This window comes from Perca flavescens, chromosome 2 (assembly GCF_004354835.1).
Source record: "Perca flavescens isolate YP-PL-M2 chromosome 2, PFLA_1.0, whole genome shotgun sequence".
NCBI classification, from domain to species: Eukaryota; Metazoa; Chordata; class Actinopteri; order Perciformes; family Percidae; genus Perca; species Perca flavescens.
The window spans coordinates 22,182,392-22,207,228 of NC_041332.1; the positions used below are offsets into that span (position 1 = coordinate 22,182,392).

The 24,837-nt window shown below is 41.1% G+C and overlaps 1 protein-coding gene across 7 annotated transcripts in view; it reads left to right on the forward strand.

Annotated features, from left to right (window-relative positions):
- Window positions 1–21,119, forward strand: part of kdm4c (lysine (K)-specific demethylase 4C) — a 31,500-nt gene extending 10,381 nt beyond the window's left edge. Inside the window, exons 9-22 of one of the 7 annotated variants that reach the window (XM_028593778.1) lie at window positions 95–288; window positions 727–959; window positions 1,111–3,167; window positions 3,276–3,387; window positions 4,603–4,784; window positions 6,412–6,655; window positions 8,406–8,482; window positions 9,078–9,133; window positions 9,264–9,372; window positions 16,443–16,637; window positions 17,337–17,507; window positions 18,554–18,673; window positions 19,856–19,948; window positions 20,088–21,119. In XM_028593778.1, coding sequence (XP_028449579.1) covers window positions 95–288; window positions 727–959; window positions 1,111–3,167; window positions 3,276–3,387; window positions 4,603–4,784; window positions 6,412–6,655; window positions 8,406–8,482; window positions 9,078–9,133; window positions 9,264–9,372; window positions 16,443–16,637; window positions 17,337–17,507; window positions 18,554–18,673; window positions 19,856–19,948; window positions 20,088–20,255 — 4,011 coding nt within the window. In that variant the 3' untranslated portion in view covers window positions 20,256–21,119. The remainder of the gene's footprint in view (window positions 1–94; window positions 289–726; window positions 960–1,110; window positions 3,168–3,275; window positions 3,388–4,602; window positions 4,785–6,411; window positions 6,656–8,405; window positions 8,483–9,077; window positions 9,134–9,263; window positions 9,373–16,442; window positions 16,638–17,336; window positions 17,508–18,553; window positions 18,674–19,855; window positions 19,949–20,087) is intronic. The other 6 variants (XM_028593810.1, XM_028593788.1, XM_028593804.1 and 3 more) reach the window with 6 other exon arrangements.
- The last annotated feature ends 3,718 nt before the right edge of the window (window positions 21,120–24,837 follow it).

Sequence of the window (24,837 nt, forward strand, 5' to 3'; positions counted from 1 at the left end):
TATCAAATAGATTATAATTTTGCCTTTAAAAATGACCACCGCAAGGCCTCTCTATGCTTTTCTAATGCATAGCCTATATTTGTCTTTCCTTTAGTGCACCTGTAGCAAGGACATGGTAAAGATATCCATGGAACCCTTTGTGAAACGTTTTCAACCTGACCGGTACACTAACTGGATGGTGGGCAAAGATTCTGCACCTCTTGACCACATACTTGCCACTCCCAGTACAACACCGGAGCTGCAGAGCTGGTTGCAGAGGAGGCGCAAGAACAAACCTACTAATAAAGGGTACTCCGACAATGTTTCTTCTGTTTTCTATGCCAAGAGAGTTGTCAACTGCAGCTATTGGTGCTAGTGGGCTTTAATCTGGAGTTGTGCTGATTGTATATTTATGATATAAATTATTTTTACTATAATACAGTTATTATATCAATGTCAATAAAGATTCATTTTTAATAGAAAAAGAACATTTATTTAAAATTCAATTGCATTTCCTATGCAACATTTGGAGATGCATCAGGTTATGATGATGAACTTTGTGCCTGTGATGGTGGCCCTGGGCCATTGGCTAGTGACCTTATGTATGTGGCCAGAAATATTTGACAGCTGCAAAAGCCAAATGCCATTGTCTCTTAAGTCACAAAATTTATACATTTGCGTTGATTGATTTTTCAGTGTTAATCAGGGTTTTCTAAAGCTCTTTGATCTCTCTCTCCCTTCTTACAGCAGCACCCACTCTCGTATGCGTTCCAAGCGCCTCAGAACCACTAAGGAGCCTATTGGCCTGGATGGCAGCTCAACATTGACCAGCAGCAAGAGGAAAGTCCTGGGTGGTCCGCCTGGACCCAAGGTGCGAAGGTCTGTGGCAGGGACAAGCTGTAGGGAAGAGGAGGAGAAAGAGAAGAAAAAGGAAGTAGAGTCAAAGCACAACCAGAATCAGAACTCTGCGCAGCTTTCTGGTACGAGACAGTAGTGAGTGTATGTGCGTGCATGATTGAAACCTATTTTTTTATATTTTGAAAATTTCCCTCAACTGAGATCTATGAAAAATATTTTTACAGTCCTTGTTTACTTGATGGTACATATTATCTATCCTTTCCTCCTTAACAGGTCCTTGCAGACAGATGTGTGTGGTCAAGGTAAATCGCGTAGCGAGTAATAGTTTGGGATTTTTGAATAAGGAACCATCCCATAACTCTCATTGCAGCCCCATTCCCTCCCCTTCTTCACCAGTGAAGAATGACCTAAAGGCAGAGATGGTCACTCGTATTGACCCTCAACACCTCTCAGGGTCAGGGGTCACAAGCAGGACTCCCGAAGGACTCCGACAATGGCCTGAGGCTACCCAGATGCATCAGGGAATTAATGAGCCAAGGTGTTGCTCTCCTGAACAACAAGACCTCTCACCTTCTCAGGACTGCTCTATCAGGTTCCCTCCCCTGGAGGCCAACAAACTCAGTTCATCTTCCCACACAACAAGCACTGCTGCTGAGATGAGCTTGTGTCCCCCTGACTGTGAAGCTCAGACATCTAGTTCCTCATGTAGAGAAGACACTTTAAGCCGAACACCAAACGCTGACAGTAGCATGGACACTGGTACTGAAAATAACACTAACAACATTGCTAAAGCAGAGAAAATAGACACAGTTGTTGATACAAAACCTATCAATCCACACACCACTACAGAGCTTTATTATCTCAAAACTGAGCCAGCAGAGGGGGGTAGTCGCACATCATGTGGCTCATTCTCCCTTTCAGGACACAATTGTAGTTTGGAAAAAAACAGCACTGAGGAAAATCTTTTCCCTCCTTTGCTACAGAGGAATGCAGTGGATATGCCACAACTCACTCCAGAGACAGCAGATAAGGTTGGAATCAGCCCTTTGCCACCTGTACTGATCCAAGAGATGCCCTCCCTCACCCCGGCTGTTTATGGGCTAACCAACGTCCCAAAAGCTAGATTGTGCAATCACCAGGTTGCACCTGTACTTCAGCGGGAGACGCCAACCAGCTCTCTGTCCTTACATGGAGCCAAACAGGAAGAGAGTGAACATGACTTCATGATGTCAGAAGATCCTTTTACTGTAGAACATGCCAACAAGTGGCATTTAGATTATCCATATAATTGTGATCGGGCAGCAGTGTCTGGTTTAGAAGGAAACACGGCTCATTTAACTACCAATGCTATGCACAAAATAACATCTGGTGGTGTCCACGAAATGCTAATAATGCCAGGAATTGCTGCAGAAAAGGATCATACAAAGCTGGAAAATATGACTACTGGACAGACTGATGCTTCACCTTGCCAGCTAGTTCATAGCACTGCACCTCAAACACAGCAGCAATACAGCTTAGCAGAGTTAACAAGTAAAGATTATAAGGACCCAGCTCAAAGGGACAGTGCATTTAGTCTGAGCAGTTGTGGCTCTGTTTTAACTGGTACCTCAAACAATAATCCACCAACCTCTTCCCCTCCATTATGCACTCAAAGTGGCAGTCACTCAGCATTACAACTCCACCACCACACTACATACTCCCCTTCGCATTGTACTTCTGAGAACCCATACATGGAGCCCAAACCTTTTTCCAGCAGCATCTGGAAAAACTTAAATTCCCAGGGTCCTGCTGTACTCATCCAGAGTCTGCACCCAGAACTCCCTTCGGACTTTACCCATGACCCCCTACCTTACACCATGTGGACTGAACCTCAGTGCAAAGAAGTCACAGACCTGGAGGACCCAGAACAAGACCTCCGTGAGTCGGAGAACCAGGAGGAGGAAGGTGGGCCTCTCACTTGGGCCCAGCTCGAGCCCACCTCGCTTGTTTCAGTCAGTGCTGTTGAGCCCCTGGGGCTTTGTGGAGATTTTGAGCTCCACAGAGGGGAAACAGATGGGTCTGAAGCCCTTTCCTTGTGCAGGGAGCTGGGGAGACAAAGGGAGGCAGAGGAGAGTCTACACTCAGATGCTGCTGTTTCACCTTTTGGGATGGGAGAAGGAGAACAGGATGGGGTGTCTGATATGGAAGAAGGGGGATCTGATGGTGAAGAGGCTGAGCAGCAAAGTAGTGCCAAGGGAGAAAGCAGCAGTGACTCATCTGATGAGGAGCAAAATGATACGAGTAACTGCGAGTGTGATGAATCGGGCCTGGAACCTGGGGAGGTTTGTGCTGTGAGTGCTCTTTTACAGAAGATCATACACATTCAGTCTTATGCTCCATTTTTATAAGTAGAGATAGTTTGCACTCTAATGCCTTTCAATAATACGTGTTTATGCCAGTACCCTGCCCTATCAGTGAGGAGGACCACTAAGAGCTGGCGTCACCCACTCAGAAAACCTACTGCAAGGGCTGTATCCACTGCTGTCAAACAACAGACTGCCAGTGACGATGGTGAGCTCACACACACACACACACACACACACACACACACACACACACACACACACACACACACTCTCTCTCTCTCTCTCTCTCTCTCTCTCTCTCTCTCTCTCTCTCTCTCTCTCTCTCTCTCTCTCTCTCTCTCTCTCTCTCTCTCTCTCACTTCCTTCCTTCATTGGTATCACAAAGGTTTAGCCTTAAAACATTCACACAGTGACACATTCTGTGAGCCAAAAGCCCTGCTCATTTTAATAAAAACCCAGGGACATTTCCTGTTGTGGTTGGTGCTGCCTAGTGGTTGGCACCAGGCCAGAAACCATGATCCGTTGATTTTATACAGTTGCCATAAATATCCAATTTTCAGCATACTTAAAACATGGCATTTTCTTTGTTAAAAGGTAGTTAAGCTAGCAAGAAAATAAGCTCAGGAGAAATAGAATTTACTTTGTTGAAAATCCTGAAACTTTTACTGTAAATAGTAAGTAATGTCAGATAACATTTGTGTTCTCTCAAAGCATAGCTTTTTATAACCATTGAACCATTCCACTCTGCGGTTCCTTCTTCCCGTCCTCATTTTTCACATTTTATGTTCCCCCCCCAAATGATTCGTCTGACGTCAATGCACACATAAACCAAACCGATTTAACTCTCAGGCCTACCACAGTAAAATTACCTAGTGATAGATACTCTATTTGTTTTCATGGTTTTAACAGGGTGGGTGATGGGGCTCTCAATTATCAACTACTAATGCACATATACATACACAGTCACATTCATTATCTCCATGGTTGTGAAAAAGGATGAATAATTCAGAAGGCATTTTAGTTGTTTATCCCTGAGTTTGAAATGACCACGGAATGACCATGGCTGTGAGAAGCCTATTTTATGGTGATGAGAGCTCTTAATCATTTATGTAATTGTATAAACAGACAGGCTTCTATTCATTGAACATGTTTTACAAGTCACAGGAGGAAATTGTCACCACTGTGGATGGATTAGATCTGATTTCGCAGCAAGTTTATTAATACTGCTGAAGTCAGATGTGAGAATGATGCATACTATATTTTTGACATTCAGGGCACACAATGGTTTCAGATTCAGAACAGGCCTAATTAACCATCTACCAGACAGGATATATGTGCTCTGTATTGCATGAATCCAACCAGTTACAGTAAATAGATAAGTGATAACAAGATTGTAAGGCTTTATTTTGTCTCTTCTTAGAGCCCCCTGAAGCAAGCCTGGCAGAGGAGGAGGAGCAGGAAATGGAGGTGTGGGCGAAACCCCTCATCTACCTATGGCAGAACAGGAAGAGCTGCTTCACAGCAGAGAGGGAGTACAATGCTCATGCTGCCACCATGCAGCCATACTGTGCTGTGTGCACACTCTTCATGCCCTATTATCAGGTAAGGTAGTGCCCATATGTATTTCAGGCTCAAGCATAAACACCAACTAAGATATGATTGTATCCCCTAGCCACCGAGCTGAAGATGGAGGAATCAATACTAGCAGATCACAGACAGTTATGACTTTCACTCCTTAGCCCCACAGGATTTATTTCTCCCAGTGAGGTGGGGTCTTTTCAATTTTACCTGCGCTGGTCAGTGACTCTAAACCCATCCAAACCGCATATGTCTGTCACCTTACAATATTTAGAGCCACAATTGCCTACTTTTTTTTTCCAGTAAATTCACAGGTCCTTCCTTCATTTAATTCCAATCCGGAGAACTTTTTAAAGTTGTATCTGTTTTTATGAATCAAGCTGTTTTAGTGTACTGTACTAACTGAGTTTCATCAGCTCAGTGCACAGTGTGATAACTGGAGAAAAAAAAATCTTGCTAACCTTATAGATCACTCTGTAACATGAGTCAACTCATACAACGGTGGAGTAAAGACACCGCAAGCTAATTAAATGGACTGTTGTCATGTTAGTGGTGATTCTGTCTTTGCTGGTCTACCTTTTTGTTATAGCCAAACTGATTTGATGTGCAGCGATATGTATATAACACTGTTGATGATACCAGGCCCTTTTTTATTGTGAAAGCATAAACTTGAAAAGAGACATTTAAGTTGTGTGCATCTGTCTGTCTAAATAATTAAGTTACAGCTAAATAATTACCGGGGACTAACCATACTATTACTGAAAATAATACTAAGCCTACTGGTGATGAACGTCACATGGTTTTCCTGCAGCTTATCATTGCCTTATTACAGAACCACCTGCTGTAATTTTCCACTGGCTAAAATGCCACCCAGAATGACAACTCTAATTATGAAGGAGAAGGGGAAATATTTTATTACCCACCTCCCTCTGTAATATTAAGGCAAATGCAACAAACCACTCCAGCCAGTCACTGACAAGATGGTTGGGGGTTAGTGACAGTCAAACGTGGGGTATACTTGCCGCAGCCGACCTGTCGAGCGCCAGTGTGACGTCTTGGGAGCACCGTAACCCTTTATACTTGCGCGTGGTGGTCGCGACACTAGTTGCAGTCTTCTCCTGAACAGAGGTGGCACTAATGAGGAAAGGCTACCAACTTTGCTATTTCTACTAGACTAGAAGAAGAAAAAGGTAAACGGCGACAGAACTGGTAGCAGCGTTGACGTCGATGCTTTGATTTGATTCAATGACCTACTTCGTCGGATCAAGCCTTTTATTCGCCATAAAAGAACTCTTCTTAACCCAGTAAGAGTGAGACTTGCAATCACTCAGAGTCCTGGCATCTGGTTTCCCTCGAGCTCGTTCATGCTTCTTGTTTCCGCTTTGTCGTGCACTGCTGAAAAAAATAGTGGCGCACCAGCGAGATCGACATCATTTTGACATCATATTGGCACGTGCGAGCTCGGCTGCGGCGACTGTAAAACGGCCCTTAGTCAGTCAGTTATGACAGTTACGGAAACATGGGGGGAAGGGCGAGCTTGCTCTGTTTTTTTTGCAATTTACTTGGAATGTCAACAGAAGTGACCATGCAGGAACTCATAGTGCACCTTTTTTTAAGAAGAACATAAAAATCACACAAATTATTTTGTTAGGCTGAAGACAAAGCAGAGGACAATACACCTATCGTAGCTAAGGATACCTCCAAATCCTCATCTCCAATGGAGGGCCCCACACATCCCTCTAGAAGTCTGAGAAGGACCAGGCCCCTGGTCCCAGAGATCTGCTTTTCTTTCCGGGAGCAGAACTACCCCCCAACTCCCACAAACCCTCTGCTGCAGGAAGATGGCACCTCCCCTCTGCTCTACTGCCAGGGCTGTTGCCTGCAAGTTCATGCAAGTACGTATGCACAAGGAAAGAGAAATGTGTAAATGTGAGAGAGAGTGTGATTAATCCTAAGGTTGATACTGGTGTTTTAAGTATAGTTTCTAAACTTTTATAGCATCTATTTACCTACCTCACAAAGCTACATTGTATGTTTCTGTGTTGTTGTTTTTTTTAATATGTCATTGTGAGAGGGTCAGTGGGTTTGAGTCCTGACTCAGTCTCAATGTTCCACCCCCTCTCTGTTTCCCTTTCTCCCCCTCTCTCTGTGGTTTGGAGTATTTTATTTCCCTCGTCAGCCGAATGAGGGTGAATCCTTGTTTTCACCACACATACTTCCTGGCTAAAAGCCCCATGCCAGTGCAACAAGGCCTCACACACACTTTAAAAAACCCCTGGAGCATTTCTGTTCCCCTGGACACAGACACTGTACATTATCTCAATCCCCCATTCACACACGTTCACAGCCAATCCAGTCTATCCCAATCCATACACATTTTGCCAATATCTTAAGCTTTCAGCCGGTCTTCTGTGCGCCAGTGACGATGGTGGACGGACACACACACACACACACACACACACACACACACACACACACACACACACACACGCACACACACACACACACAACAAACTCCAGCTTTAAAATGACATTGCTTCTCCCAGTCAGTTTCAATCATACTTTTCTGCCAGTAGTGTTGATTCCACCTCAGTTTTTACTCTGGAGGGTCTAGGTGTTGTGTATATACTTATACTTCACTGCTGTACACTGTAAGTACTAGGTAGGTACACATGCAGTTACTTGCTTTGTATGAGTGTTAAGGTACAGTAGGGTAGAGTGGGAGTAGGAGCTGAAATGTATGTCATTTGACACTGATGAAAAAGCCACAAGTTTGGTTTTGAGAACAAACAATAAGTGCAAGTTGATGCTGCTTTCCCCCTGTACGGTTATTCAAACTCGGGAAAGGAAAACGAAGTGAGCTTAGATTTTATGTTTGGTGTGGTGATTGATAGTGGGGGGAAAAGAACGGAGACATACACACACATATACCGACTTTAAGTGTTTCTTACAAATAACAATTCCCCCCAGCTTACGTGTTTAAAACATCTAGGAATGGAATTTAACCAGCTGTCAGCTTTGAAAAGAATCACATTTGTCTTACTTTTTAAATTCACTCATTTTTATTGTTGGAGGCCACCAGCATTTTTATTTTTATGAAACATTTCTGCTATTCTGCCACACCCAGGACACAGAACTAAACAAAACAATATTTACTCATAGCACTGGTTTATACTACTGTGTATGTTTTGTGGTGTCTGTCAGCCATGTAATCTGGGTTACAAAGAGCTAGCTGCATGAGTGTCTGAAACAAAAGCTGGCTGTCATACAGAGTGCTATTTGATACACCGATGAATACACAAACGGATGCATTTATAAACAGACGCATAGATCAACCCCTTGCTCCGGTGTTGTCTGCATCTCTTGCTCAACCACAACTGTTCCCTTACACACACACACACACACATACAGACACACATACCATAGAGCTCTCCATTTCCACTTACTCTGCAATACTGTGCATTTCTGCATTAACAACCCCATCTTTTCGTTGAAAATCTGTGGAAACAATGCGACGTGGCATTTTAAACCATGCCACCAGGTTAGAGTAAAGTGGTTTAGCAGTATTTGAGTGAGTGTGAAGATTTTAATTTTTACATAGTTGTATCTTTGCCCCTAATTTTCAGTAATCACTACCTCCTTTAGGTTGCTACGGTGTTGCCACAGATGATGTCAGCGAACAGTGGTTGTGTGATCGCTGTACGGAAGGAAGCTTTTCAGCAGTAAGACGATTTTTCTCCTTGTTTGATGTCACTTTTCCTTTAGTCTGGCATTGCCAGACCTATCTCCACAGCACTGTGTCAGCGCTCGAGTAAAGTCTGGCTACAATGCTTATCTATTGTGGGATAAGGGGTAAAAACGCTCTTGCTCGTTTTGTATCTCTTTCAACCATTCGCAATCGTTCTGGGCGGTGCTAAGCCAGAGCAGCAATTTGCCCTTGCAAAACTAGATAGCTGAGATACGGGGATAGCAGAAGGGGAGGGACCGATGTCAGGCTTTATCCCAGCACTGTACATCCGGTAAGACGGACTACTTTTTTTGACAATGGTGTTTGGAGTGTAATTTATATTGCTTGTAAGTGCAAGACTGTTGGAAAACGGCACTGATAAAAAGAGCAACACTTGCACAATGACTCTGAACAACCTTTTGATCCTAGTTGAAGATCCAATTGGAAATTTCGTCCTAAATAAATTTGTGTTTGTGTTTTGGAGTCAACAACGACAATCTTAACAAATGTAAGCAAGGGTAAGGATATTGGTGAGTGTAAGAAAAAATATCTGCTTTCTCTCTTATTCACTTGTCTCTTTGTTTTCTCAGGAATGCTGTCTCTGTAACCTCAGAGGTGGAGCTCTGAAGAAAACCCAAAACGACAAGTGAGACAGGCTTTTGTTCTGTGATTAGCTCTGCATACTCATCTCTGATCTCCAGAGCTCAGACAAATAAATTGTCTGTGCATCTTAATCATCATAATGTATTAATTTGTTTTTGTGTGTGTGTATATAGGTGGGCCCACGTGATGTGTGCAGTGGCACTGCCAGAGGCAAGGTTTAGCGATGAAGCCAAGAGAAGTCTCATCGACACCAGTAGGATCCCCATGCAGCGATATAAACTGGTGAGTAGATGCGCGCGCACACACACACACACACACACACACACACACACACACACACACACACACACACACACACACACAGAGCGCGCTGGAATTCACACACACACACACACACACACACACACACACACACACACACACACACACACAGAGCGCGCTGGAATTCCCCAGGTCCTTGAGGACTGGCTAGGTCTAATTAATGAAGTGTTCAGTTCTAATTAACAATGTGAGACGAACATGCCCGCAATCAAAGCTAGATAATTAACCACTGGTGGGTGGAGGTGGGGTGTTTGTGTATGTAGGGCTTTGTGTGTGTGTGTGTGTGTGTGTGTGTGTGTGTGTGTGTGTGTGTGTGTGTGTGTGTGTGTGTGTGTGTGTGTGTGTGTGTGTGTGTGTGTGTTTAATGAGGGAGCTGGAGTGTGTCTCAGCAGACCTGACATGTTGCCACTATAGTTAGCACTCTGCTGCAGGCACCATGATGGCTCAGCTGAAAGCGCAGTGTTGTTGCATCCTAACGCAAAATGGATGCGATAAGGATTGCAAATGAAAACGTTTTAAAAATGCCTATATGATTGCTTAGGGCATAGATTGGGACTCCGTAAAACACAATTTGCATTAGTATCAGATTGCCATCAAGGTATTGTAAATATAATGTCAGTTGCCAGCCTATTAGGTCCACCTAGCTAAAACTGTTTTAGAGAGTTGTTGATTCAACTTTATGGAGGACGCAGTTTGTGGTGCTTTTCAACTGTATTACATCAACTGTATTATATTATACTGAAAGGTCTTTCTAGTATTCAGTCAACCCTCATTGACAAGGGGCGCCGTGGTGGCCTAGGGGTAAAACCTTGAACCCCAACGTCCCCTGTTCGTGTTTGGTTGAGGATCTTTGTTGCATGTCGTTCCCTCCTTTCACATTCTCATTTCCTGTTATCGCTCTACTTTACAAATAACTATCTACTATCAAATAAAGGAATAAAAAAATCCCAACCTTTTTTATTGATAAAAATTGAGTGGACAATAATTCTTATCAATATTAGAAACTCCTCCAAGTATAAAGCAATACTATAGAGTTGAATTTAGCAAGGTGTCCCTCATAAACTGGCAACTGAGTTTATAGAGGCTTCAACGTTGTACTACCAATGTCATACTCCACCATAATGGAACCAACCAATCGTGGTTCCTACATGAGTGCCTTCCTGAAAATAGTTGAAGGGATACTACTGCACAGACCCTGAATGGGACACTAACTTTGTGGACACGGGGACATTACCCACAGCACAGGGTTATTTTTTTATAGGGATATGGTTCATATCGGCTCAGACCACATTGAAATTAAGCTCATTTCGATATGAGAGCACAGGCCACAAAGTGTCAGTATTCATATCCACGGGCCAAAATTTTAACAAAATGAAAATTGTAGTCCAGACTGGAAAGGGTGGGACTCTCCATAAAAAGCCTGTGATATTAGCCTGATGATGGCCAAAATGTTTCAGATCTTGTAATGATCCCAATCTGTTTTTTGAGAAAACTGCTTCCTTCCTTTAGTGGTTAGATGCAGTTAGGTTTGTCACAGTACCAATCTTAGTTTGACACCACAGATTATTACACTATTTCTCACATTGCAGATGAAAGCACTTGCTTTGATAATTAAGTTCATACGGTTTCTTCTCTTTGGAAGATGTATCTGATCTGAAGATATTGCTAAGATGGCAACCTTCATGATGACAGAAAATCTTCACTTTCTGTTGCCAATTTTTTACTAATTAACATGCTGATGCAAGCACTATTTGGATGAAAGCATGCTTCAGTTGATGATAAACACAGATGGGCCTCTTTTAAACAACCTCTTGTTCTAAATTTAGGTAAAAGTATGTTTAAATAAAACTTACAGAATGCTTGAATAAATAAGCCTTTTCACACATACTGTAGTATTTTTTTAATTTTGTTAAACACAGATTTGATCTTAATTGATATTTAAATTGAGTCAGATTATGGATGGTATACCGTTCTCTTTAGTCCACTTCATCATTTGTGTGTTTGCTCCGTGAGCCACGTGTTTTGTATTGGACCCATTGCCCCCTCAGCAGGCCAGTACATTTATAATTTACCATCACACGCACACAGGCGCACACACATACACATTAATTATTTACTGTGGGAATGTTCTTAACGCATGGCTCAACACAGGAACCCAAATACAACTTAGAGAAGGCACAGGCATGGGGAAAAGTTGGTTAGCTTCACACATAAACAAACTCACACACACATAAATATGTCAATGTGGTTTTATGGTTGTAATATCACGCCAACAGTTTTTTCCCACCAATAAATGTACATAAATACTCACACACACACACACACACACACACACACACACACACACACACACACACACACACACACACACACACACACACACACACACACACACACACGGTGTGTTGCACGCCAGTCAGAATGAATCTTGTCATGCTGGCCTCAATAGGTGGACGAGACAGTCAGTCCAGTTCATCTGCTGTCCACAATGGAGAAAATATGGGAAAAGGCTGTATTAAATGTAGGCCAAGTTAGTCACCAAGAAAAGCACTATGTAAAAGTCCGTCAGTCCAGAAATAGAAGAGCTGTGAAGCAATAGATGCTCCAGTATTAAGGTACCCATTTTCATCACCCATATTAAATTAAGTATTGCCTTTTTTAGGTTTAAAGAGGACTTCTCTGAGAGTCTCTCAGTACACAATACCTCCTGATCCTCAACTGATATCTGAATTAAGTAGGCTAAGCTAGTAATTGTAAAGGTAAAGCCAGCCAGCCCCGCCATAGAGGTTAAATGTAATTAATGCTGTCTAGGTAAAGTAATTAGATCAGCTATTGATTTTTCAAAGAAATTAACCAAGGATACTTATTTCAGAGGCTTAGCTGATAAGGACAGAGACTGTAAATGACATGCAGCAAAGGGCCGCAGGTTGGAGTCGAACATGCAGCCGCTGCGTCGAGAAGTAATCCTCTACAATGGAGAGAACAAGTATTTGATACATATATATATATTTGATGGTTTTCCTACTTACAAAGCATGTAGAGGTCTGTAATTTTTATCATAGGTACTCTTCACTGGGAGAGATGGAATCTAAAACAAAAATCCAGAAAATCACATTGTATGACTTTTAAATAATTAATTTGGATTTTATTGCATGACATAAGTATTTGGTCACCTACCAACCACAAGAATTCCGGCTCTCACAGACCTATTAGTTTTTGTTTAAGAAGCCCTCCTGTTCTCCACTCATTACCTGTATTAACTGCACCGGTTTGAACTCGTTACCTGTATAAAAGACATCTGTCCACACACTCAATCAAACAGACTCCAACCTCTCCACAATGGCCAAGACCAGAGAGCTGTGTAAGGACATCAGGGATAAAAATGTAGACCTGCACAAGGCTGGGATGGGCTACAGAACAATAGGCAAGCAGCTTGGTGAGAAGGCAACAACTGTTGGTGCAATTATTAGAAAATGGAAGAAGTTCAAGATGATGGTCAGTCTCCCTCGGTCTGGGGCTCCATGCAAGATCTCACCTCGTGGGGCATCAATGATCATGACGAAGGTGAGGGATTAGCCCAGAACTACACGGCAGGACCTGGTCAATGACCTGAAGAGAGCTGGGACCACAGTCTCAAAGAAAACCATTAGTAACACACTACGCCATCATGGATTAAAATCCTGCAGCGCACGCAAGGTCCCCCTCCTCAAGCCAGCGCATGTCCAGGCCCGTCTGAAGTTTGCCAATGACCATCTGGATGATCCAGAGGAGGAATGGGAGAAGGTCATGTGGTCTGATGAGACAAAAATAGAGCTTTTTGGTCTAAATTCCACTCGCCGTGTTTGGAGGAAGAAGAAGAAGGATGAGTACCGTGAAGCATGGGGGTGGAAACTTCATTCTTTGGGGATGCTTTTCTACAAAGGGGACAGGACGACTGCACCGTATTGAGGGGAGGATGGATGGGGCCATATATCGCGAGATCTTGGCCAACAACCTCCATCCCTCAGTAAGAGCATTGAAGATGGGTCGTGACTGGGTCTTCCAGCATGACAATGACCCAAAACAAACAGCCAGGGCAACTAAGGAGTGGCTCCGTAAGAAGCATCTCAAGGTCCTGGAGTGGCCTAGCCAGTCTCCAGACCTGAACCAAATAGAAAATCTTTGGAGGGAGCTGAAAGTCCGTATTGCCCAGCGACAGCCCCGAAACCTGAAGGTCTGTATGGAGGAGTTGGCCAAAATCCCTGCTGCAGTGTGTGCAAACCTGGTCAAGAACTTCAGGAAACGTATGATCTCTGTAATTGCACACAAAGGTTTTTGTACCAAATATTAAGTTCTGCTTTTCTGATGTATCAAATACTTATGTCATGCAATAAAATGCAAATTAATTACTTAAATTAAAATTACAGACTTCTACATGCTTTGTAAGTAGGAAAACCTGCACAATTGGCAGTGTATCAAATACTTGTTCTCCCCATTGTAGAGGATTACTCCTCGACGCAGCGGCTGCGTGTTCGACTCCTGTTACGACCACTGTATATGTGTGCGCCTGCTCTATCAACTGAGCTAACCCGGCCACAGCATCACCTTCTTATCCACTTATCAAATGCTGTGCTCTCCTTCATGGGGCAATGACTATTTTTCATTATGTGTACCAGGGAATTAAAACATCTTAAGGTCCTTTTTTTATTTTATTTTTTTTATTTCGAACATACATACACACAACACGTACATTAAGAGACACTCGTACAGTTTCAGTTCTAACATATAATCGTGCCCTCACCTCCTATCTTCAAATATTTTGTCTTTCTTAAAAGGAGGGAACATGAGCAACATGTAGCAATGAGTACATACCTTTTTACTGTCAACTATACTGCAATAGGTGTAAAAATACAACGAAAATGAAGAAAAAAAAAAGAGGTGACATTATCTGTATTACTGGTAACCATCTTTGATCAAACCTGTCTGACTTGAGCTGCAACCTCTGTGATTTTCTCCATGATGAACACACTTCTCTCCAATCTGTTATACTGGGAGGCTGTGGCTTCAACCAAGAAGCTGTAATTGTTTTCTTTGCTTTCAAGGTCCTTTTTTAAAATATATCTCCATACTCTCACACATGCTGTTTCGCCACATCATGTTCTTCCATGGATATGATAAGATAGTGATACAGTTTGACAGTTTTTTTTTTTTTTTTTTTTTTTTTTTTTTTAAATATAGGCAAGATTTCATATTTACAAACTAGGTAATTCCCACTTGCACTCACTCACTGCTGAGACCTATCCTCTAAGGAGTTTGTCTATATATATAGGCATACTATCTGCCAGTATGTATGGATATTTCAGAATGGATTCCTATGAATTAGATTAATGAATAAATTGCCTTCAAATAGATGTGAAAAGGCACCACAAGAGAGGAAGGCAGGGCAGGGAAGCGAAATGAAAAAGAGAGCGTAGATGGATGTTTTATTAGGAGAGTGGAGTGAAATGGAGTGAGATGGGAGGGATGCGAAAGGGGTGAAAGAGGAATGGGGAGCGAGTAGGGTTATAATGGGAGGATGTCGTCATTCTTTCCCTTTAGTGGGAGAGCCGAGGATTTGTGGGAGAGGGGAGATGCCACAGTAGAGGAAATAGACTTGATGGGCTGTTTGGTGCAGAAAACCGAGGGATCTTCTTAAAAATTTAGGTGCGAGTGTGTTTGTGCATGGATGCATGGCGCCGTTTGTGCGTAGGGTGTGTACGTGTATTATGCCCTTCATTGTGCAGTTGTGTACCCTTCACAGACTTCAAATGGGGAAAAAGAAATACCTCAACATAGAAGTTGCAGCACTGGTTTGTTGTAGAAACCTCAAATAATGTCATCTGATTGGTCTTATTTGAGCGTTTCCTTGTATTGTAGCGGTGAAATAACATGTTTCTGTTGACTGTTACAACTGGGGTCTCTCTCCTTTATTCTCTGGTATCTATGTTTTGTTTACACCACCGTATCCAATAACAGTGCATTGAACAGATTTTACAGATGTTTATTTGGAGCACATCATTGTTTTATATGATGGTAGAGGTTCATGGCACAACTGAACAATGATTCACTTAGAGGCCTGTTGTCTTTAATTTGCTGCTGTTTTTCTTGAGCCCATATTCAAAGTCTCTCATGGAAATACAGATTTAAAATGTAAGGACAGATTGGAAGGAAGGAGAAGATTGACCAAAGGTCTCATGCTCACTTTGAGTGTTGAGTTTTGTTAAGCTAAATTTGACTTCCTCAACCTGCCCTAAATGTCTGTAAACAACAGAATGTATTATTCATCATTTACATATAAACTCAAGTTACTCTTTTCATCAAAAAACTTTAATTGGAATTGTCCAACAAGGATTGCCTGTTTTCCTGGTTTGGTGTCCATTATATTGTGTAGAAAATGTCCTCTGACCAGTTGCTGGTACGGGACTGGCAAGATGCAAAAAATAAATACCTATGGGTGTGGCAGGTAATATCCTGTATTTTTCTCATTGTCCACAAATCCCATGAAAAGACCAAAACCAACAATTAATTGATCACATTAACAGGAACAACAAAGATATCGCTATCCGCTATCTGTGCCATAATCCTCCATTGTTGTACAGAAACTATTAGAAACACATAAGTAAGTCACAATGTTGAACTGAGTGACATGTTTCTTCATTATGTGGAACATGGGCACTGTAGTTTGTTTTATTTAATCCCACGTACCTGCCCTGCTGCTGTAAAATACTCACAGCTGGAAATAGTCCCCAACAAATGCACTATTTACTCCTGTTTGTGTAACGTTAGGTGTAAACTACAGTGCCCAGCTGTTTAAGGAAATTATTTTGCCTTATTTTTTGAAAATTAACTATATTTGTGGCCTGTTTTGTATGGACTTGGGGCTGAGTGCTTGTTTGACCTTAATAAAAAAGAGAGAATAAAGCCAGCCTTGTCCTTTTTCAAGAATTTGGATGCAGCTGGCTTTCGTAAGGCAGTTTTTCGTGTTGACAGTTTGCTCTGGTCTGTGTTTACAGAAGTGCATCTATTGTCGTAAGCGCTGTTCGGGGAAGCGGCAGGCAGGTGCATGTATCCAGTGCTCATGTGGCCGGTGTCCCACCTCCTTTCATGTGACCTGTGCCCATGCTGCCGGTGTAATCATGGAGCCTGATGATTGGCCATATGTCGTGTCAATCACCTGCCATAGACATCAATCACGGAGTTCGTCAGCTGTAAGTTATAGGACAGGTGTTCCCTAGAGCTGTTATGAAGCAGGTTTTGCTCAGTTAGAATGGACATGGCAATGTGATTGCATTGAGACAACTACCAAACCTTTATGTATTCCGTAAAAGATTATTAAACAGGGATAACTGGTTCTAGACACCTGATGATTGGTGTTACTCCCATGCAGTGCAGTAGAAGTGGGCATGTGATTGGTCACATTTTTCCAAATAAATGTAAGTAGAATTAAAGGTGCAGTGGTGGCTTAGTGTAGTAATATTAATGGAATTTATTTAGAAAAGATATGTTGATTTAAAAAGTATTACTTCATTGTTCATGCTTGGAATGCAGGAAAGCTTACTGACTCAAAATGATCTGCTTTAAACAAAACACATTTTCTCACTTACCTTTTGATGGTATCTAGCCATGCAAATAGTGGCTATTTCTTCAGTAGAGAGAAGTTGCAAGGAAAACTGTCCATGGAGGTCCGAGTAACCGGTTTCTGAAAAGACATGTTGTTGAATTTTCTTTTATGCCATTTTTCAAAGCTGTATTGGGGTGGTGGCACATGGACAAATAAAACCTAAACTATCTGCATGGCTAGATGCCACTTGATAGAAGTAAAACATTTATTTTTAAAGTTTTAGTTTGAAGTGATACTGTATTGACTGTCAGACAGTAGTCTAATTGCTGCTCTCTGTCTATACTAGAAGCAGCGAGCGTGCCAAGCGTCCATCTCACTGGGCCAGACTGTGATCTCCAAACACAAGAACTTGCGCTACTACAGCTCAAAGGTCACCCAGATCACCTCCCAGATGTTCTACGAGGTCATGTTCGATGACGGTTCCTTCTCAAACGATACCTACCCTGAGGATATAGTGGTGAGAATATGTTTAATTAGAGACACGCTCAAGAGGTCACCTCCCAGTTGTACGAGATCATATCAGATATTAAAACCCGCTCCTTTTGAAAGGAGCTTCCTTTTTTTCCAAGGAGGATTATTGGTGCTCAAAAAGTCATTGCAGTGTCCGGTTATCTCAGTTGGTAGAGCGGGTGTGACTGGGTGTGCTTTCATAACCAATAAAGGCAGAAATGTAGCCTAGAAATCTAGACATACCCTAGCAGCAGCAAATTACATGTGCAGCCAGGGTCAGTCTAGCAACTCTCCATTGGCTTGCGAGCTGGAAAAAATAATTCTGGTCGGGCCAATCACATCGTGTATAGAGTCGGTGGGCGGGCTTAACATAAGGACGGCAGAGTTGCGACGGTTCCGCGTGAATTCCCTGCTACTTGAAAACAAAGAAGATGGCTGCTGCTGCTGGTGAACAGCGGTCTTTCAAATTGGCCGCGACTCTGGAGACTTGGAGTTAAGCACTGAAGTCATTCTTAAAAAAGGAAGATGTGTTTGGAGTTTTGCCGACCGGATACGGCAAAAGTTGAATCTATCAACTAGCGTTGCTCTGGTTGGCTATGAGTGCAGAGGGAATTTGAAAGACAACAGTTTACCCGCCCCTCGGTTCGAGCCCTGCCAATGGTGAGTTCCCAGACCCAACATCTTGATGTGGGTCTGGCTTGGCAGGCTAGCAGAAATGCCCCAAAAAAAAAACCCCAATGAATTATTTCCCCCACTATAAACCTTTGTCCAATTTTAAAATGAAACAACATGGATTTCTGAAAAGGACATGGCCATCATGGGGCTGCTGGGTTGTCATGGCGGTGCGCGGTCACGGAAGGCTTGTATCATGTGGACGCGCTGACAGTATTGTTATTACTTAGAATTCCTCATGGGGGCGGCAGAAACTACACACTATAGCTTTAACTACCTAAAACTAAAAAGAGCTCTTTTCAACATTAAACCATTCACTTTGACTTTTCATTTTGACACACACTCTTGCACAGACCAACCACTATTTTCTTGTATCTTTAGAGCAGAGATTGTATGAACTTGGGTCCTCCTGAAGTGGGGGAAGCTGTTCAAGTGAAGTGGCCCGATGGGCTGTTCTACGGTGCCAAATACCTGGGATCCAATGTATCCTACATGTATCAGGTACAGACACAACATGTACTGCACTAAAGACGTACACAATCATGACAAATGGTAAACATATGAGAGCGAGAGAGACACATGACCCGGTTTCACAGATTTAATCGCCTTTCTGTGAATGTTTAACTGTAAGCTCAGTTGTGGGTCAAAGCAAGACAGCAGTAAACTTCTTGAACTCCCTCAACATCAGAATCATCGTGACTCATCTGACGTCCTCAAGGTCCCCAGGTCCATGTATGGAGAGGTGGAGAGAGAGAAAAAGAGACAGGACAAATGAGAGATTGAGGGAGGTGCTGAAGTCATGGCGAGGAGGAGTGGAGATGAGATGGAAGATGATAGGTCGATGAAAAGATAGGATAGGAAGCAAAAGCTATGCAGACACAGAGTGGAAGCAGATGGGTAGAGAAAAGAGAGATGGTGAGAGCGAAAAGAGGAGGATGAGAAGAAGGTGACAATCTGCATTATTCAAACTCACTGAAATATTCACCAAGCCAAGTCATGCGGCTTCCACTTAAAAGCTTTATTTAGTTGAGTTGGGCGTCAACCATTAGTTATGCACAAATGCACCTGTGACGCACACACTCCGTTTAAGATGGGTCAGATTTTTTGAAAAATAAAGCTGTAAAGGAACTTTCCATTGTTAAGGTGTGTTTAGGTATGAAATAGTTTCAGGCTGTGATTTAATTCAAGATCTACATACACAGTGATCTACACAAACTTGAGTTTCTTGAGCAGAAAATATTTAGCGAGCAGAGGTAACAGAGGCTCTTCTTTTATCAATCACACTGCATAGTCAGATTGGTTTGTTTCAACATTTACACCAGGAAAAATGCTGATGCAAGAGAAAGCTGTTTCTTTGTAATTTATATCAATTCTGGTTTCAAGATTACTTTGTTTGATGATAGAGACCTGATACGTACTATTATAATAGACAATGTTATATTTGAACTATAACCACAAAGATTACTGCATTACCTTTGACTGATACTCATTTCTAGCATATTTTAGGAGATTTAACTGCAAATATATAGATTAACTTTAGGAGTTTGAAAAGAACCAAGTGGACATTCTACCCTTAGGTTTGTGTGTACATGAGTGAAAAAGAGGCAAATTGTAAAGCACTTTGGATAAATCCACTCCATTTGAAACTGTAACAAACTGCTAAATATTTTCATGTCCTCTCAGGTGGAGTTTGAGGATGGGTCTCAGGTGTTGGCAAAAAGAGAAGATGTCTATACTTTAGATGAAGACCTCCCTAAAAAGGTGAAACGTAGACTTGTAAGTATTAGACTTACTGGGCAACACAAACTGTTAACCATAAGTTTGATAGTTAAATGACATGAAAGGAAAAAAAAATAGTGCTTGCCATCTGGAAAGCTTTCTTGTTTACAAATTTTTTCATGTCTTGTTTTTCTAGTCCACGGCCTCAAGCATGCGTTTCCAGGACGCCTTCTTCACCACGCAGGGGGAGCGGAAACGGCAGAGAACACCCAATTCACGCTTCCAGAAAGACTATGTGGCCCTGCCAGGCCTCCGTACAAATGCCAAAAGCACATGGGAGCAACGCAGCCACAAAGGGAAATGAAGTCATGGTGAAGGATCAATGACAAAGGAATGCACTGAATTACCAGTGGATGAAGACGGGGGGCGGTTTGTGTGTCTGTGAGTGTATGTGCGAGTGTGCTTGTGTGTAAGTGTTTTGGATCTACTTCCATCTCAACTGTTGCCCTCACAACTTCCCTGCAAAAAGTTCAGAGGAATCATGTGAGGAATGGGTGATTTGGGTTAGATGGATGTTAACTTCCGTGTGCTTGTACATTATACATCAGTGATGGGTGATTGTGACAGGCTGGAGAAGAATTGGACAGCTGGACTCTTACAGAATGGGTTAACGGAGGGTATTGTTGCCTCAGTTGCCTAGTGCTTTCACATCCGTCAGGGAAAATAAACGTGACTTACATTTGTCACATCACCCTTTTTTGAAATAAATGACAAACCTTTTTCTTTGTACATGAAAAATTCAAAGGTGAGATTTTTCTAAATAGCTTGTCTATGGTAGCTTTTTTTGGGGTCTGTTATTTGATTTTGAATATTTATGCACTTTGCTTGTAGTATTTTCCTCATGTCTTACTGTTTCGCCCTGCATGTTAAACATTGTCTCCTAACTGCTACTGCTGGAGTCCAATGACACTACAATGGCTTCCTCTCCGCATGTTTTTCCATCCATATGGACATGTTAACCCCTTCATAAGGTGAAAAATTCAGAAAGGAAGCCATGCCTTTGTGTTGGATTCCGTGCACAATTAATGTGAAATGCTACTGTTGCTCTGTTGAATGAAACACATTGTTGAAATTATTTAAAATTTGTATTTATTTTTGGCTTGCTATAGTTAAAGTATTGCTAACTGCTGTAAGGAAAACAATAAAAACTTATGTTTTTTTTATTAAATTGTCAAGTTATTTCAAGTAATTTAGTTGGTAAGAATGGAAAAGATGGTTTATGTGACTCTTGAATCTATTAAATTTAGGTAATACATTTAATTCTAAAATTGGAACAATTTGAATAACTGATTTAACATTTTTATATAAGGTCCTTTTTTGTATAGTGATTTTAAATAACACTTTTTCTAAAAGATATGAGTAGGAGTATACAATATAAAGGAAAGTCCATAGAATCAAAAACTTCAAATCCTTTTAAACTGCTAGGTTAAAAGAAAGTTTTAAGGTTGGTGAACGTGTGTTATTGTACAGATAGTGTTCAATGACTAACAATTAACTGCCTGACCAGCATTTACTCCCACTGAAGGATATGGAGCAGAGTGTTCCCAGCAGATCCTGAGGAGCCTGGCTGGAACAGGCAGGAAGTGGAATCCAGGAGGTATATTAAATGGCATGGCGAAGCTGCAAAAAGTGTTGTACTCCCATGGAAACCATGTCACAGCCTGCTTCTTAGTGATACTGGAGCCAAAGTAAGAAGTGATTTTCAGATGAAGATGCAAAAACAAACCCACAGTGTATATGTACTCCAGGACTTTCAAGTGGTGTATCATGAACATGTCCGTTATGTACAATCATGCTGCCCTCAGTGGTGGAAAGTAACTAAGCACATATACTCAAGTACTGTACTTAAATACAATTTGTAGGTATGTTACTGCACTACTTAGTCAGTGGCAAATATTGTACTTTTTACTCAACATTTCTTTTTACTAATTTAGGATAACTATGCTGAGTAAAACAAGGTTTTAACATCCATTCTTGTTCTGCAACAATGTAAAATTTCCAATTGGATGGTTTTTCTCAACAATAAATCGGTGAAGACTATTGGCCCATTTCCATGTCTCAGCATATGTTGAGCTTTTGCTCCCCAAACCATTTAATTAGATTGTTTATGTCTTAACATTTAAACAATGACATACTGACTGGTGTGGCATTCCTGCAGCCTAAGAAGAGCGTAGTTATTGACTTATCTCTACAGTGCAGGTGCAGCAACTCTGGACTCATAGACTTAATACTTAGCTCAATGTGTTTTTAATATAAATGCTAGAATAGTAATAGAAACCAAATAATATTGTGAATTAAAATGAGAAAATGTCTTTTTATATTATAATGTAGCAGCCTAATGTATGATCCCTCAGCCCCCTTTTTTGTGTTCACTGTCCTGTGAGACAAATGTGTTTACCATTTAGGGTTAACAGGAGGCTAGAAAGAGCTGCATTTCTTTGTCCTGCTATGTTTATATATATTATCACACTCAAGTTAAAATGGTTTGTTTCTCATGGACTTTGTAATTCAGGTAAATAAAACCCTTTATCAGCACTGTGTCTGTGGTTCCTCAACAATGCCAAGTTGATTCTAGAGATTCACCAACAAAGGGATGCCTTTCCTGTGTACATGGTACTACAAAATGTTGCTGCACTGACACAGGATCATGATAAGAAGAAAATGTGCCCAGAAAGTCAAATTTAGAAGATTAGACTGAGCCTTTTTAGAGCATCATATACAGTTTAATCAAGGAAATGTTGAAGTGGTGAGAACTGAGCTGATGACGCAGCTCATGGCAATTTCTACCCCCAAAGACTGAGGAGCGAGCATTGAGGAGCTATAGCCGAGGAAACATGAGAGCAGCCTTCCCGGAAGCCGTGCAGCTAATAGGGTTGCCAACTCCACCCACACAGGTGACAAATTCATGTGACGCTTCAGAGGAAAGGACGTCTCATCCCTCTAAAATACATTTGCATGTTGCCTCTCGCTTCTCTCCCATGATTTCCTCGCGTCCCTCTTGTGCCTCCTCGGTGGGAGGGACTAAGACCCGAGGAAGGGAGGCAAGTGGAGGAGTCAGGGATGCAATTTAAGTGACATGAGATGCAGCTGAATACTGATCTTAAATGTCCTGCTCAAAGCCCAGAAGCAAGACGGCCTCGCTACAGCCTGGTGGAGACTTGAAAGAAAAATTCGCCAAGCCTTTACAATGACAACACAGACATGAATGAGCAAGGCCCTTTCAGCCGCAACGCTCCGCTCACGGCAGACTGTAGCCTCAATCGGTTTCCCAATATGGATGGAAAAATGACTGCATGATGCTGAAATAACATTAGAGACACATTTTTTAGCAACATTATCCTGCTGAAACTGCACTTTTACACACACACACACACACACACGCACACAGTGGTGGAAACAGTACTATTTTTGGTATACAGATCTGTTACTTAGGCTATGTAAAAGTAATAGTAAATAGCACTAGTAAAAGTGCAGAAAAAAGGTCTGTCAGTCAGTGTTTTACTTTTATAAATGATGGTTTTGAATTAATATTACTGCTGTATTAATGTGCATGTTTATTTTAATGCTGTTTACTGTTGTTTAAGGTTGTACTAATTTGAACTACTTTATATAACGTTGGACATTTTAATCTACAACAATGCATCATATTCTATAAGATCATCATCTATTTTGTTTTCATCCAAAATAATGTCTTTAATTTAGTTTTAATCTTTATTATTTACAACCATTCTATTTAAAGGATTACTAGAAAATGCATTTCCTGCAGAAAATGCTTGTGAATGCTGAAAAGCTAAATTGCTTAAGCTAAACTGGATTGCTGGCATAATTGCCTAAGAAGAAGGTGAATAGTTGAAAAAGCGGGAATGGTGTTAATTAGTTCAAATTTCATTGAAATGTTGAATAATAAATATTATTTATTATAATTATTTTATTTATTATTATTGTTTTTTTAAAGAAAAGTGATAGTATAGCATGTCAAAATTTCATAGGTATGTCGAAAAAAGTGATGAAAAAGTCATAGTATAGTTTATCGAAAAAAAGGGATAAAAAGTCATAGTATGTTGAAAAAAGGAATATAAAAGTCATTGTATATTGAAAAAAGTGATAAAGTCATAGTATAGTTTATTGAAAAAAAGGGATAAAAAGTCATAGTATGTCGAAAAAAGTCTTAGTGTAGTATGTTGAAAAAAGGAATATAAAAGTCATTGTATATCGAAAAAAGTGATAAAGTCATAGTATAGTTTGTCGAAAAAAGGAATATAAAAGTCATAGTATATGGAAAAAAGTGATGTCATAGTATAGTATGTTGAAAAAAGAATATAAAAGTCATAGTATAGTTTGTCGAAAAAAGTCATGTCGGAAAAAAGTGATAGTATAGTATGTTGAAAAAAGTCAGAGTATAGAATGTTGAAAAAAAGTCATAGTATAACATGTCAAAAAGTGATTAAACAGTTATAGTATGTTGAAAAAGTGATAAAAAAGTCAGTATAGTATGTCCAAAATTGTCAAAATTGTTGTATAGTATGTTGAAAAAGTGATAAAAAAAAGTCAAAGAATGTTATGTCATCAAAAGTTATTGAAAGTCATAGTATTGTATGTCGAAAAAAAGTAATGTCAAGGGCCAGCCCGGACTGGGTATCAAACCTGGGTCAGAGTCTGCAGTGACTACTTATTGGTTCACTGTTGGAGCAGTGCTATCCACTGTGACACCAAATAATTTATGTGGAAAACAGTCATAGTATGATATGTCAAAAAAAGTGCTAAAAAAGTCATATGTATGTCGAAAAGAATCAAAATATAGTATGTCGGAAAAAAAGTCATAAAAAGGGCCAGACCGGGAATTGAACATGGGTCAGCATCTGCAGTGACTACTTGCCAGTTGGAGA